Source organism: Manis pentadactyla, chromosome 2, assembly GCF_030020395.1.
Source record: "Manis pentadactyla isolate mManPen7 chromosome 2, mManPen7.hap1, whole genome shotgun sequence".
Classification (NCBI taxonomy): Eukaryota; Metazoa; Chordata; class Mammalia; order Pholidota; family Manidae; genus Manis; species Manis pentadactyla.
Genome location: NC_080020.1, coordinates 90,940,712 through 90,956,120, shown reverse-complemented (window position 1 = coordinate 90,956,120; position 15,409 = coordinate 90,940,712). Strand labels below are relative to the sequence as shown.

Below are 15,409 nucleotides of genomic sequence, written 5' to 3'. Positions count from 1 at the left end.
CCCTAAAAATCTCCTGTGCTCCACCTATTCATCTCTTCCTCCACATAAACATAAAGATCCTAATCATTTGCATTTTATGTTTTACTATTTGAAATACTTGTTCTTTTATTTTCATTATAATTCAGCGAGGTAAATATGGAACCTTTCATCCTTATCCTGCAAATGATAAAACTGAGGCTTGGGAAGGCATGATGGAGAAGTTAGCAAGGGTAAAGGTGAAGAGTGAGTTTTAAGAAGAATTATTCTCTCTGTATCAAAAGGATTGCTTTTATGTGAAAATGATATGTCTTTGTATAGGTAATTTATAAGAGGAAGAATAAATAAATGTAGTATTGTCATTAATAAGGATAAGGTAATAGCTGAAGAAAGTACCTGATTTTATTAATCAAGAATGGAAAGTTTACTTTTACCTTATTATGGTGGTTAGATACAGGAAAGTTCTTGGCCTCCCATGCCTCCACTGAAGAAGTAATTTTCCATTCTTTTCCTGATCTTTTAGTTCATTTTGAAAATGATCGCTGAGTTTAGAATGGTATGCCTCTTCTTACTCTAAACTATGTTCTTTGATAATTTTAGAGAAAAGGGACAGTATACTTCACATTATGATTTCTATTGCATTTGTTCAGCTAATTGATACATGTCCAATATTTTAGGTAATACATTGCATTCTATTATAAAGAATCTGAAGATATTCTCTATCAACTGAAAAAAAAATTAAGGAAAATGAATCCTTAGTACAAGTCCTTTCTATTTGTTTTGAAACCACTGAAAACTGTCTGTCCTATTCTAGGTCTTTGGATGGTAAATCATTCAGTTCCTGTCCAAAGAACAGTCACAGCCATGGTTTTTCTTTTAAAAGATTCTAGTGAATTTTTTCCCTCTCTGTCTCCACCCCTGTCAGTGTAACTACATTTGGGTCAAGAGCATATTTGCAGCCAATGGACACACGCCAGTACTTATACTGCCTAAAACCCAAGAAGGAGTTTGCAGAAAAAGCAGGCATCATTAAAGGAGTAACAGTAATTGGAAAATTGGATATAGTGTGGAAAACAAATCTAGGTGAAAGGGGAAGATTACAGACCAGCCAACTTCAAAGAATGGTGAGTCTGGGAAAACATTGGTGGGGATTTTGGTGTGTGAGGGGCAGATAGTTAGAACAACAAATTTTCTAAGGTGTATCACTAAAAATCAGAGCACTATGAAAGGCGTTATTAATATTACTAGAGAATAAGAGATAAAATACTAATAATTTTACTTACCTCTAGAAAGACAGTTGGTATTGAGATGAATGAAAAATGTTCAAATGTCAATTTATCCATAATACTTGGCTTTTTACTTTACCAAACAGAAATTAAGTGCTTACCAATCTTTCATACTATAATTCATGCTCAGTGTTATCTGACTTCCACTATATTAAAGTTCTCTCTTTTGCAATGTCCTGAAACTCTTGGACTTAGCACACTGACCAACTAAGTTCATACTTTTTTTTAAGATGTTTAAAATCTGAGTCATCTGAAACTCAGAAAGTGAGTCTCACTAAAATTATCTTGTAAACATCAGTTGGATATTTTACCTAATTTCTGCTTTGAGAGTAGGGGTAGCTACCAGTCCTCCTTCTACTAGTAAGAAGATGCTACAGAATCCAGAATCCTCCCTTTATACTGAATATTAACTGTTGTGATATATTCCAAAGTTTACTTTCTTTTACTATTTAAGGAAATGATTGGGGAAAAAAATAAGCCTAATTTATTATGTAGCACTTAGCTATCAACCTGTCATGGCATGTTTTAAGCTTTGGTTCCTATGATCCATGCCTACATTTCTCTCATGAATAGACATGATTTTCTTCCTGGATCATTTCAAAGTGATCTTCCTCTTCCTGTTTCAGCAGTGACCTTACCTATTTCAAGTTATGATGTATAAGCTACAGTATCTTTGGAAAGCATCCCTTTGAGATCAGACCCCCTGAAATTTCTTTCCTGTTTTAACTGTGAGATTCATTTTAACCCTACTGAACATGGAGTAATTATAGCAAAACAGTCACGGTCAATAGTGCTGGTCCTCAGGTAGTAGCGGCAGAAACATTAGAACGAAGAGCAGAATGTCAGAAATATTTTCCAGAATTAAGGTGGAAGACCCAACAACTTCGAGTGGATGTGCTGGTGTGGTACCTTCACTAAAATGGAAAGGTTTTGGAATAGATGTATGTTAAATGTATTGTTTTTTCTCTTAGGCTCCAGGTTACGGAGATGTTAGGTTGTCTTTGGAGGCAATTCCGGATACTGTAAACCTAGAAGAACCTTTTCATATTACCTGTAAAATAACAAACTGCAGGTAATGCCAATGTGGATGGATGTCTTTTACTCCTCACATACCTAAAGAAGAAGTTTTTTATTTTTTAAATACCCTTTTTTAAGTTTCCTCTTGACATACATACAGGCTTTTCTGATGTTGCTGTTGAATACTGTGAAGTTCTTCATCTGGTAGCTGTATATTATGTATTTTTGAGGTCCTACTGTATTAGGTATTTTCTGTGTTTTTCACTCATGCACCATATCCAGTGAGGTAGGTATTAATTATTCACATTATATACAAAAGAAAGCCTACTGAGAGGTTGTGACTTACTCAAGCTCAAAGAGCTAGAAAAGATGGAGCCAGAATTTGAAACCTGGTGTGTTTGACTTCAAAGTCTATGTTATTTTCATTGTTTACACTTCCTTCATATTTCAGATTACTAAAGCATGAACTAGCATGTTCTTATGGAATAATACATTATAGATTTAATATAATGAGATAAACTTTTCTGAGCCATACTTAATACCTGAGCTGTATCTTTTTAAGCAAAAACTGGTTATGATTTTAATGTAAGGCAGTTATAGATTGGAAGAAAGGATTTGGATAATAAAGACAGCATATAATCCAGCTATTGGGAAACAAAGAGTACAGGACTTTGAAGCCAGGAAAACCTAGATTAAATCCCAGTGCTATCACTTTTGCTAAAACTTGTGTTACTACTTGGTATATATTATTAGTTGGGGCATTTTGACAATAATGCAGTGGTAAATCCAATTCTCAGTGTGAATGTATAATCCTTTTTAACCATTCCAACTTTATGATATTAGGAAAATAGGAAATACTCATCCTTCAAAATTATAAAAATAGCTACTTCCCCTATGAAGCTTCCTCGACCTTCTTAGGTACAGTTAATAACTCCTTTGTTTATCATAGTAATATTAATATAGCTTTTTAGTGCTCATATATTTTACTATACTAATTAGCTTCTCTCTCACTAGATGAAAGGACTATATCTTACCCCAGCATTGTAAATGCAATATTTACCACATCATAGGAGCTCTGTAAACAGTACACACAGGGTAAATATATAGGATATATCTGTGCATATGGGATGTGCTTTTATATTTTTTTGAGTTTTTTGGTGATTTAAGTAAGTTTTCTAAAAGCACTTGTTTCTTAGAGTTTCAGTTTCCTCATCTATAAAAGTGGGATCCTTCCCCACCACATACTACAGACACACACACAACATACGCTTTCTGTATTTTTGTGAAATTTAATGAGAAAATCTGTGTAGTGTATCTAACCTGGTCTGTAGCACATAGTGAAAATTTTCAAATGTTTATTGGGGATACAGATACCTATTAAATCAGTATCTAAAAGCCAATAAATTAAAATTTCAGTATTTAAAATACAGAGCCAACTATAAGGAAAAAGGAGAAAAAAGAAAGTAGTCATAAATGGTGGTAGAGTAGGAGACTTTATTATGAGCCTATTGGTTATTTTTTTTTAAGTAATGTGCATACTTTCACTAAAAGTTTTTTAACATGCTTAAGCTGAACTGGTACATCAGTTATAAGCAGAAGTAGTCTTTCATGTTAACAGTGATAAAACCTGAATAGTATTTATTTATTAGAAATCTTGTCAGTGATTTTCTGTTTTCTGTGTGGTAAAGAAATAGGTTAAGTAGCAAAAGCACCAGACCAGACTCATTTCTCTTTCCTGTAGAGTACCTAACAAATAAGCATACATAGCAACAAGGTTAGACACAAATGTCTGGAAGTCCCCCAGAGAAGTGGCAAAGCTATTAACAGTGGTTAATCAGCACGAAGGAGCCAGTGCTCAATGACAGGCCCAGAAGGCCTGGAGCTGGACAGGCAGCTTAGTCTCAGTGCCACTTTAAACCCTTGAAGATGCCATCTCCTCTCATTTTCCTGATTCTAATTTAAGTGAAGTAAAAATGACTTATTATTTCAGATTGTGGTTTTTAGTCTCCTAATGAACATCCAGAACACAAATACACTGGCAATAGCAGAAGGAACATCATTGTAACCCCTTTGTGAAAGGAGCGAGATTTATTCCTGTTTTTCTGATTCCTTTAGCAGTGAAAGGACTATGGATCTGGTTTTGGAAATGTGCAATACCAATTCCATCCACTGGTGTGGCATTTCAGGAAGACAGCTTGGAAAGCTGCATCCAAGTTCCTCTCTCTGCCTTGCCCTGACCCTGCTGTCTTCAGTACAGGGGCTGCAAGTACGCACTTTTCAATAATTTGAGTATTTGGGGGTTTATTAACTCATAGTCATATGTTATATCCCTATTTCTCTTGTAATAATTAATGAATGAAATCTTGAGCCCTGTATCTTTCTCTCAATAGAGCATCTCCGGCTTAAGACTAACAGACACTTTCTTAAAGAGGACATATGAATACGATGACATCGCACAAGTCTGTGTGGTATCTTCGGCCATTAAAGTGGAAAGCTGAAGAAAACTTCCAATGTTGTGCTTTCACAAAACTTTCTGTATTTTTGTCACCTTTGTGAAATCCAACAGCAAAAAAATAAGTGTATATTATTTAAATGTCTCTCCTGTAAAACTGTTAAAATGTTAAATATTTGTTTTGACAGCAACCTTCAACCTATTTTATCTTGTGAGTTATATTCTAAATGAACATGTGTACATTTTCTATGTGTATCCTATTTCATTTCATTCACATGACCACTGAAGTTTGTTCTCCTAAAGCTCTGTATTTGAGGCCATTTGTCCTTAACAAGTATCTGAACAGGAGTCAGCATACATTTTATGTGAGGGGCCAGATACTAAATAGTTTAGGCTTTCCAGACTATGCTGTTTCTGTTGAAAATACTTAACCCTGCTATTGTAGTGCAAGAGCAGCCAGTAGACAGAGCACAGTGGTGTTTACAGAAGTAGGGCAGCCTGCTGAATTTGGCTTGCAGGCCATAGTTCGCTGACCTTGATCTCAAAAATGCAATTGTTTCTTAAAACCTGACATTTGCTAATACTATGTGAGTTTTTGGTATGTATCTGTATTTGTATATACATAGAAACACACACACGTCTCAGTTTCAGTTACTAACAGCAGATCAGAATTGGTTTTATATCTTAGACTGTTTATTACTGTTAACTTTTAACTAAACCCTCATAATTTTCTAATTTTAAACCCAAAAAATGCTGTTTTCCTATTGAAAAATAACACTTACTTACATAAAGTAAGAAGGATTTCTAGCTTCCGATACTTGATTTTGAACTCTAAATCATGTATTAATATTATTAAAATTTTTATCTCTACATATAATCACACTAACTTATGCCAAACAGAAAGTTAAGACTGTAACAACTTTGCAAATGAGTGTAATAAAAGTTTCAATGTTTTGTAAGAAAAACAAAAGCTTATGCCATTAAATAGAAACTTATTTTGGTAAGTTGAAGTTCAAGGATGTATATATAATTGCTTAAATGTAAGTGCATTAAGTCAAATACAAAAATTGGTTTTTCTTAAATGCAGAATTATTTATTGGCATGACAAATTGGTCCAAAATCAAAGCCATATTCAGAATGAGATTCGCCCCTTAAATTGGAGTAATAATTAATGAAATGTCTGTGCAAAATAAAGTGCAAGCAATTTAAAATTGAACTTTCTTCCATAATGACTAAGATTGATTAAATGATGAAATAAGACTTTATAGCCACTGCACTGGGTACTTCGATTGTTTTTTCAAGCGTCTTCTCATGACTGAACCTTCTGTTGCTAATTTAAAAGGTATGATGGTCAATTGGAATCTGCTGTATAACTTGAGTTAAATACAGTCTCTCTTTATAAGCAATCCCCTGGAAACATATTGTTCATTCTTTAAGTAAAGGTTAGATATGTCATCTGAGAAAGGATCTGTTTAAACCATATTATAAAAATTAGATAAACAGTTTAATACATTAAATCAAAATGTCATTTGCATAAAAAGGATGCTTTAAGTTTTACATAGCATCATAACAGCTACAGCTACTACAATGAAATGTGGTTGATGGAAATCATTCCTAAGTAGAATGTGTATAAAGATTCATTTTAATGCCCTTTTGTTCCAGACAAGTATAATATTTGGAGCATTCCTTGTAATTTTAAGAGTATCCAGCACAATTCAACTACATACAACTTTCTTGAAATATGTTGCAATACAGAGATTTCAAAATCGTGAATGTACTTGGAGAGCAAAAATGGCTTAAATAGAACAGAAACCCAAGTATATGGAACAGATCTCTAGATTGGATTTGTTATGGGTGATATGTTAGCAAAAAAGCTAGATAATGGAAATGGAAGAAATACACCAATTCCCGTTACTTTGTGTAAAAAGAATGGCTATCTTAACTACAGATATTAGTAAATCAAGACATTGTTTTAAAGCATTTTTTCTTATGATGGCCTTGTCTGATTTGGGTATCAGAGTAATAACCAAAAATAAGTATTTTCTTCTCTTCTATTTCCTGGAAGAAACTGTAGAACTGATACTCTTTCTCCCTTAAATGTTTCATAGAATTCATTGTTAATTGACTGGGCTTGTAGCTTTCTTTTTAGAGGTTATATCTATTTCTTCAGTGAGCTTCGGCAGTTTGTATCTTACAAGGAATTTGTTTAAGATGTCAAACATATAGATGTAGAGTTAATTATAGTGTTTCTAAATATCTTTTTAATGTGTATAGGGGCTGTAGTAATATACCATTTCACTTGATACTGTTGATTTGTTTTCTCTGTTTTCCTAGCCAGCTAGGTAGAGTCTTGCCAATTTTATTAACCTGAAAGCATTTTTAATGCACTGAAGATAGTTATGTTCGAAACTTTTTCTCACTCAACAATGGATAAGAGTGACTAATTTTTACTTAAGGATCAACTCTGCTTTTTTTTCATCACAGTCATCACTTTCATGTGATTAGTTAGTACTTCATTCTATATAAACTTAAACCTTAGGAGATAAATCTAACTTCATGACAAATTAAGTTGGTTTAGATAGAATATAGGAGATTTAAGTCAGAGAGCCTAGGATTTAAGTCCTGCTGTTCTCTGGCCAGAACTGTAGGTTCATACAAATCTTTGTTGTAGTCTGAGTTCACGTAATTATGTATTTGCTAATCAAACTGAGGAGAACTCTCTAACCTAGTGTTGCTCTGAATTAAGAGTCCTTGCACCTATAGTGGAACCACCTACTGTTCTGTTTAAAATGGTAATTCGTAGGATTTATTACAGGATCTAAATAAAAATTGAAAGTGTGGCCCTGAATCTGCACTTGCAATGAATTCCCCAGGTGATTCTTAAAGTGGAATTATTGAAACATTTCTAATCTCACAAAGGCAAAGAAAGAAAGGAAGAGTTGGTTTTTAAACTTCAAGATACCCACTAGTTGTAATTAGTCTTTTAAGAACAGTTATAGTAAGACCCTGATCATCATCAGTATTGCTAATTTAATTTTATATGATTTCCTTTCTGTTTTCTCTCCGAACACTTGTTAAATCATTACATATCCACCCAACCTTATCAATTTCATAATTAACAAGAGAAATTCCAGTTGCAATTAGAACAGTGTCATCCATCACTGTAGTTAGAGCCATGCCAGTAATACTTAATGCCACTTCTCTCCACTAACATGTATTCTAATTTCAATGAAATATTTTGTCCCCTGCTCTCTAAGTTGCATCAAATTAAGGTTAAGCATAAAAGCGACATGCCAAGCAAAATTACAGCAGAGGATTGCATGAACAAGCAATATCAGTGATGCTTTTGAAATCCATCAAAAAATCAGTTTGTTTTTTAAAAATCAGTGTTTATAGCAACTTACTTAAATGCCACTTAGAAAATCCTTAAGGTAAGGGCCAAGCCATTGCCTTATTTAAACATAGATATATTTGAGTTTTCATGGTAAAGTTACCACTGGGGAAATTGTGCTAGTTAAGTTGAATAGCTATACAACTGACCTACAGTACCATTAAGGATTTCTAAATGTATTTTATTATGTACTTTGCATAACTGGCCATGCTGATGTTACCAGTACCAAATTGCAAGCAAGATTAACTATGCTGAAAACCTGAGCATCCTACCTTCACTTTCTATACATTCACAGCATCTATTTCTTCTTTTCAAAATAACCGCTCTTTTACCACATGCTGCTTTCCACCAGCTCTTAAGATTTCCTGTAACCCATCAGAACAAGCCGCATTAAAGACAGTACCAGTCCTTACATTATTACTGATAGCACTATCAAAGCTAAACCTAGAAAACGAATTTCTCTCTGGCATGCTGTTCAGTGGCAAGAACATTTCTAACCCAGCATGAGAAACCTTTCCTCTTGGTCATCTCTCCTTTCAAAAAAGTTTGCTTAAGAATGTGGAGCTAGAGAACTTACCAATACACAGCCCTACTGTTCAATAAATATACTCTGCTAATAAGTCTAATATACAAATACGATAATGGTTTGAAAATGGACCCTGTCAAGTGCTATATTAGCATTTGTCAAGGTTACTGATCATTTACAAAGGAGTCATGTTATGTTCAAGTCTGTTCATGATAAACCTATACTCTAGACAGATTTATTTAGTTTTTTTGTTTTTTTGTTTGTTTGGGGCCACTATCTGCAGCAAACACTTCAGAGCCATAACCATTTGCAATCTGGGCTAGGGTCCGTGATCAAGTCAGGAATGTTCTTCAGCGCTGCTGCTGAATGATCGGCTCCGGATGTGATTTCTAAGCTGCTCTATAAGTTCAGGATTCTGTTGCTGTATCTGCTGAGCAAACTGCTGTCCCCTGTAGTAAAGAGGCAAAGTGGTATGAATTAGGGAATTTCCAGACACCAAGAAGAAAGAACTGCAAAGGATGTGGGTACTACCCAAAGGAAACTTCTATAAAAACAAGTTTTAGAATCACAACTTTAGTACCTGCAAGTTTACCAATGCCTCCATATGGCCTTATTAAAATGAAGTCTTATTCTTCATAAAAAACAAAACATCCATGCTCACAAATTACTGAGTTCCTGAAATGGGTGAAATCCACTCCCTTTAGTGTTTAACTACAAATAAGCAAAAGGCTAAAAAGTATATGCTTTTTCTATGTGCTCAAATATAATGTAAAGTAGTTGCTCTTGTAGTCAAATCTTCAGAGTCTCCCATATGACAGGTGACACACCCATCTTGGGATGCTTATAGAAGTCACCCAACAGAACTGATGGTTAAAAAGACAAATTTAATACAAGTTCCTAAGTGTGTGACCCTCAATTGCAAGTTTGAGATATCACTATAATTGCATCACTTAAAGATCACTAAAAATGCAGTATCACAAGTAGGATTACATAGTCGTGATCACAAACAACAGAGAATAATTGTGGCTTCATATAAAGTGTCCAGTGACAGCATCATACACAGATTCAAAAAGCAATTCAGAAAGAGTATCTTAAGAAATTTAGATAGAAGTGAAAGTAATGTGCTCAAGTAAGAAGATGCAAGGTGTTCCTTTAATGATGACATGCACTAAAAAAGTTTGAATAAAATAGTTTCCTAGATTATCTGAACATGAATATATGTACTATATTCTACTGAAATATGTATGTTTACCTAAATTAATACATACTTTAGACATCTGACTTTCATCTACATCCCTGAGTATTCAAATCTGCTGAAAAAATTTTTCTTGGATCTGGATCTTCCTGCTCTTGAGTCTGAAAATCCCAGTTTATAAATTTCTTTTAGATCTAATAACTAATGAGGCCACTGACACCAGCAGTAGAAGATGAAAATTAAAAACAAGAGCTCTGCTCCCTCACCTTAGAGACAAACTACAAGACATTAAAATACTTTCTTACTATTTCTATTTTAAGTAACACTTACGCTTGGATGAGGCTAGACAGGTCAGTTAGGCCCCCAACTCCAGCAGCAGGTCCCCCAATGGCATTTGTCATCATTCCTGACATTCTAGAGTAGGCAAGATATAGATCACTAGGATTGGCATATATTCTTAGCAAGTAAGATACTGGCCAGGGAAGAATCAGTTAAATATACCCACAATGAGTAGGAGGTTAGGCTAAATGTGCATGTCTTTAAGTTCCGGGGGACTAGCATTCATTTATCACTTAACATTCATCATTTTTGAGCTGATGTGCTCAAATTAGGAGCTTGGCAAGTAGAAGGGGGGAATGTAGTATGCTCTTTCTGTATACTTACAGCTGTTGAACTTGAGGATTCTGCATTAAACTTGCTGCCTAGAATTGAAAAATGGCATATCTCATTAAAGGCAGTTAATACTTAGGGATCTTTAACAAAGATTTTTTAGAAAAAAGCAGAGGAATGAAAGCTAAACCATGTATGTATAAACATTTTGTAGACTGATAGTGTGCTATACAAAGTGAATGGGAATGTAAAAAAAAAAAAGGTACTAGAAAAGAATGGCATTAAAAATACATTGCACAGATAAAGAAATTACAGACACCACTGTAAGGATACTGAGAGTTTACTTACTACTGTTGATTAGATCAATAAAGCCAAAAGGAAAAATAGAAACTTTAGAAGTGTAAAGAATTCCCTGCACTTGAGAGGGCCCACTTGAGAAGAGCACCCTAAGAGGTGTGACCTTGCTCTGGGGCTCAGGGCTTTCAATCCTTCCCATGCATACAGTGGGAGACGTTGTTGTTAATGCCTGCACTGCATGCACTTTTAAAACTCTATTTTGAAGACATAACAACTTTTTTGCTTCAAATTGGTACTGTCAACATTTCTGTAAAATTTACATTTAGCTTAAATCTTTGGAGACAGTAACTTTTTGATTCAGTGACCCTAAATGAGGTGTTAGAAAAGCCACTGCTTATGTTTATTACCATAAAGATAATTGGCTTGACTGGCAAATAATTCAGTAACTCTCCTTGAGTCTCGGTTAGGATTGGTGTCTCTGAGCCAACACAAGTACTATGGGCATTGCACAGAAAAACCGGATTGATGAGCTATAAACAAACATTCTGCTGCACAATCTCTCTAATCGGATTCTGCAAAAGTAGTTCTCCTTAAAGAATCTAGGGCATACAAGAAATATAAAGCAGATCTTAAGTCACTTTAAATTAAAAATTGACCTCCATTTCAGTAGTTAATGTCTTGCTCACTGTAATAACCAAATACATAAAACTTCATGTACAGGTAAAACCTTCCTCTCCCAGCATGGGCCTACCACAGATCTGCCAGTTGCACTAGAAAAGAAGGGCACAGTTGGCTGCTCTTTTTACCCCTGATTCTTCTATTCCTCTTCCCCCAGCTTACTGACTCAGTTCTGGCCCTCCAGGGTCAGGGTTAACTAGAAGGAACAGAGTAAGAGGTGTCAGGAAAGTTACTTGGTGACTGGTACTGTCTTAATGGTTTTGCCTTGGTGTCACTGCTTAAAACCATTCTGGTTCTCTCATGGGGCACTTTCTGAGTTTCTTCAGACACTCAGACTCTCCCAACCTCCTGGACATTTCTCATCTATTTTCTGAGACTGGTAATTTGCTCTTGGGATGGATGCTATGACTTCTGCTTTGTCCCAAGTTATCAGGAGTCCTCTCCTGGAGACTGTGCATTGGGGTTTGTCACCTTCCGGAAGGCCCTCTTATGCAGATTCTGACTGGAACTATCTCATAAGTATGCATGCTCACTTTGATCCACAGGAAACACACATCCACCCCACTGCCACCTGTACAAATACTTCCTAAACACACAGCTAATTCTGCAGCTAGCTTCTTCAGCTGGCAGGTCTGACACCAGTCTACTCTCTTCCAAACTGAGGGCCATATAGAAAGCTCTCTGAGTGGGCCAGCAAAGCCCTCTCTGAGCTTGAGGAAAGCAGGCTTCCTTATGTCCCTCACACATGCAACAGCTCTGTAATTCCAATTGCTTTCTCCAATAACCCTCTTTTTTTTTATTACAGTATCATTGATATACAGTCTTATGATAGTTCCACATAAACAACAGAGTAGTTTCAACATTCACCCATATTTTCAAGTCCTCACCCCCTCCACTGCAGTCACTATCAGTGTAGTAAGATGTTAGAGTCATTACTTGTACTGCCTTCCCCGTGACCTACCCACATTGAGATTGCGAATTATAGTGACCCTTAATTCCCTTCTCCCTCCCTTCCCAGCCTCCCCAAACCCTCCTCTTTGGAAACTACAAGTCCCTTCTTAGTATCTGTGCGTCTACTGCTATTTTGACCCTTCTATTCTGCTTTGTTGTTATACTCCACAAATGAGTGAAATGACTTGGTATTTGTCTTTCTCCACCTGGCTTATTTCACTGAGCATAATACTCTCTAGCTCCATCCATGTTGTTGCAAATGGTAGGATTTGTTTCTTTCTTATGACGGAATAATATTCCATTGTATATATGTACCACATCTTCTTTATCCATTCATCTACTGATGGACACTTAGGTTGCTACCATGTCTTGGCTATTGTAAACAGTGCTGCTATAAACATAGGGGCACATGTATCTTTTTGAATCAGGGATCTTGTTTTCTTCAGATAAATTCCTAGGAGTGGATTACTGGGTCAAATGGTATTTCTATTTTTAGTTTTTTGAGGAATCTCCATATTGCTTTCCACAATGGTTGAATAGTTTACATTCCCACCAACAGTGTAGGAGGGTTCCTCTTTCTCCGCATCATCGCCAGCATTTGTTGTTTCTTGTCTTTTGGATGGTGGCCATCCTAACTGGTGTGAGGTACTCTCATTGTGATTTTAATTTGCATTTCCCTCATGATCAGCAATGTGGAGCATCTTTTCATGTGCCTGTTGGCCATCCATATTTCTTCTTTGGAGAAACGTACGTTTTGGAGACATTTGGAAACATACTTTGGAGAAGTGTCAGATCCTCTGCCCATCCAAAAACCCTCTTTTAATCTCTATCAACCTGATCTTTTTAAGGGTCACACAATAAGTTTTGAATCCACACCTTTTACAGCTCCTACATGGCCGTCTCATACCTCACTTCAGTAAACAGCATCTTGAGGGCTAAACTGAATCTGAAGCTAAAGGAAATCCATTTCCACATCCTGCTGCAATAGTGTAACCCATGCTGTTAGGTAACAGTGTTCAAAAATATCACACAAACATACAAAGAGACATGTGCTGACAAATTGAAGGCCAACTTCAATTTCACTGGCTCAGTCCTGAGATTCAAGGAGAGTTACTGAATTATCTGCAAATCAAGCAAACAATTCTCTCTGGTAATAAAAGCAAGTGGTGGCTTTCCTAACATTCAGGGTTGTTAATTCAAAAATTAACTACTGTCTACAAAGATTTCAACTACCAATTTTAAACTATTAATAGCTTTAAACCTATCAATCATTCAAAACCTACCAATTACTCAAGACTTCATCTCACTGGGAATAAGCCATCTGTGCATTTCAACTCAAGTGAAGATTTAGTGGACCCAAGATACACTTTTTGAAGGGAACAAAGATGAATAGAAAGTGGTACTGCCTTCCAAGGGCATAACATGTGGTAGACTGGCTCTCAGCCAGAAGTATAGTCACCCAAGGTGCTCTCTATACCAGGTAACACCTCTGACCCACTAAATCATAGTTTCCACATATTAGACCAGAGCATGTATTTTCAAAAAGATCCATAAGTGATTTTTTTGGTTTGAATGATGGACTACATATATATGAGATAATACTTAAAGTTTAGAAAGGAAACAGACAATACTGGGAGAAGTTTTGGGAACCACAACAGCCAAAATCCTCAGACCACAATTACTAGATGTCTTCCTAGGGCCTCCCTTCATGTAAGAGAGTGTTTTTTTTAATTTCATAGATTTGCAAACCCCTCTGCCAATCTGATGAAAAATATGGTTCGCTCCCTAGAGAAAATGCACATATCCACATGTACACAAATTTTTATACATTCCAGGGAATCCATGGAGTCTACCCATGCCTCTCTCACAAACAGGTACATAAGCAGATTAAAAACCTGAGCTATAACATCATATCACGACTCTACTTCAACCACTATCACAGAAGCTCCCTTATTCATTTCAAAGAAGTTTTGGAACTATATAGCTCTAAGGAAAACAAGAGCCAGCAGAGCAAAAAAGGAAATAGACTCACCATACTAATGAAGGCTGGATTATTTATTAAGCTAGCCATGTCAAAGCTCAGTCCAGTCCCTGTCTGTAAAAAAATTATATCTGAGAATTATTCTAACTACTACAATTTTATTACAACAAACTGTGAATAACAGAAAATATTTCCCCCATTTGGCATTAATAACTTACAGGACTGGATACCTCTCTTAACTTCTGTTCTGCTATTTTCAGATTTGACTTATAGGAATCATTCTCAGGGTCAAGATCTAATGCCTTTTGATAACTTGTAACTGCTTCTTCAAATTTATTTATGGCAGTGAGGGCCAGCCTGAAAAGGATAGATGATAAGATATATGTTTAATGAGCATCAAGACATCACAAACGTAATCAAATGTCTGTCTTAGTATTTAATTTGAATCCAGGTTACATGTCATTTATCCATTGTACTATGATTCACAGGAATATCACTAAAATTCCTTCTAATTCCAAGATTCTCTAAATCTAGACTCTCTCCATTCTGCTTGCTGACAACTTTGGCTGTCCTATATGAATCATGAACTTAATGCTTAGAAATGAACCTTACCTACACTTCCATTTTTAAGTAAAAAATGTGAAGTAATTTGATTTATGAATGATTAAGCTCCACAAATATGTGAACTGACTAACAATCCTATGATCATATAACTCCATGATTCCAAAACCATTTTAAGGACTCTGAACTAGATTTGTGAATTATAATGTCCGACTTTCTTCCTTCCTAGCAAAAAGATACTGAGCCACAATAAATCAATTTGTCATTAAAAAAATAAAAATAGCTATTGTGTATCAGCTGACTATTCCTGAACAAGACATACTCGTTGTTAAACAAATAAAATTAGCATCCTTTACAAATCAACAAATTATTTGATATAACACATTTTCTCAGGCACTGGTCAAGGAGTTATTTATAAATTTTTGTTTTCCTCCACCTAGTTAGAATGTGTTTACTGGAAAATTACTTTCAAATTAAACAATAACGGTA

General features: G+C 35.5%; 2 protein-coding genes across 10 annotated transcripts in view; one reads left to right on the top strand and one right to left on the bottom strand.

Annotated features, from left to right (window-relative positions):
- TRAPPC13 (trafficking protein particle complex subunit 13) overlaps positions 1 to 5,996 on the top strand; it is a 55,982-nt gene extending 49,986 nt beyond the window's left edge. For 4 of the 6 annotated variants that reach the window (XM_057494838.1, XM_057494835.1, XM_036887957.2 and 1 more), the window contains 4 exons: positions 902 to 1,100; positions 2,234 to 2,334; positions 4,395 to 4,545; positions 4,670 to 5,996. In XM_057494838.1, the coding sequence (XP_057350821.1) occupies positions 902 to 1,100; positions 2,234 to 2,334; positions 4,395 to 4,545; positions 4,670 to 4,777 (559 nt within the window). In that variant the 3' untranslated portion in view covers positions 4,778 to 5,996. The remainder of the gene's footprint in view (positions 1 to 901; positions 1,101 to 2,233; positions 2,335 to 4,394; positions 4,546 to 4,669) is intronic. The other 2 variants (XM_036887958.2, XM_036887956.2) reach the window with 1 other exon arrangement.
- A 217-nt stretch (positions 5,997 to 6,213) lies between these two features.
- Positions 6,214 to 15,409, bottom strand: part of SGTB (small glutamine rich tetratricopeptide repeat co-chaperone beta) — a 44,927-nt gene continuing 35,731 nt past the window's right edge. For 3 of the 4 annotated variants that reach the window (XM_036887959.2, XM_057494854.1, XM_036887960.2), the window contains 5 exons: positions 14,578 to 14,716; positions 14,411 to 14,473; positions 10,507 to 10,544; positions 10,174 to 10,257; positions 6,214 to 9,097 (listed from right to left, as the gene is read on the bottom strand). In XM_036887959.2, the coding sequence (XP_036743854.1) occupies positions 8,986 to 9,097; positions 10,174 to 10,257; positions 10,507 to 10,544; positions 14,411 to 14,473; positions 14,578 to 14,716 (436 nt within the window). In that variant the 3' untranslated portion in view covers positions 6,214 to 8,985. The remainder of the gene's footprint in view (positions 9,098 to 10,173; positions 10,258 to 10,506; positions 10,545 to 14,410; positions 14,474 to 14,577; positions 14,717 to 15,409) is intronic. The other variant, XM_057494850.1, reaches the window with a different exon arrangement.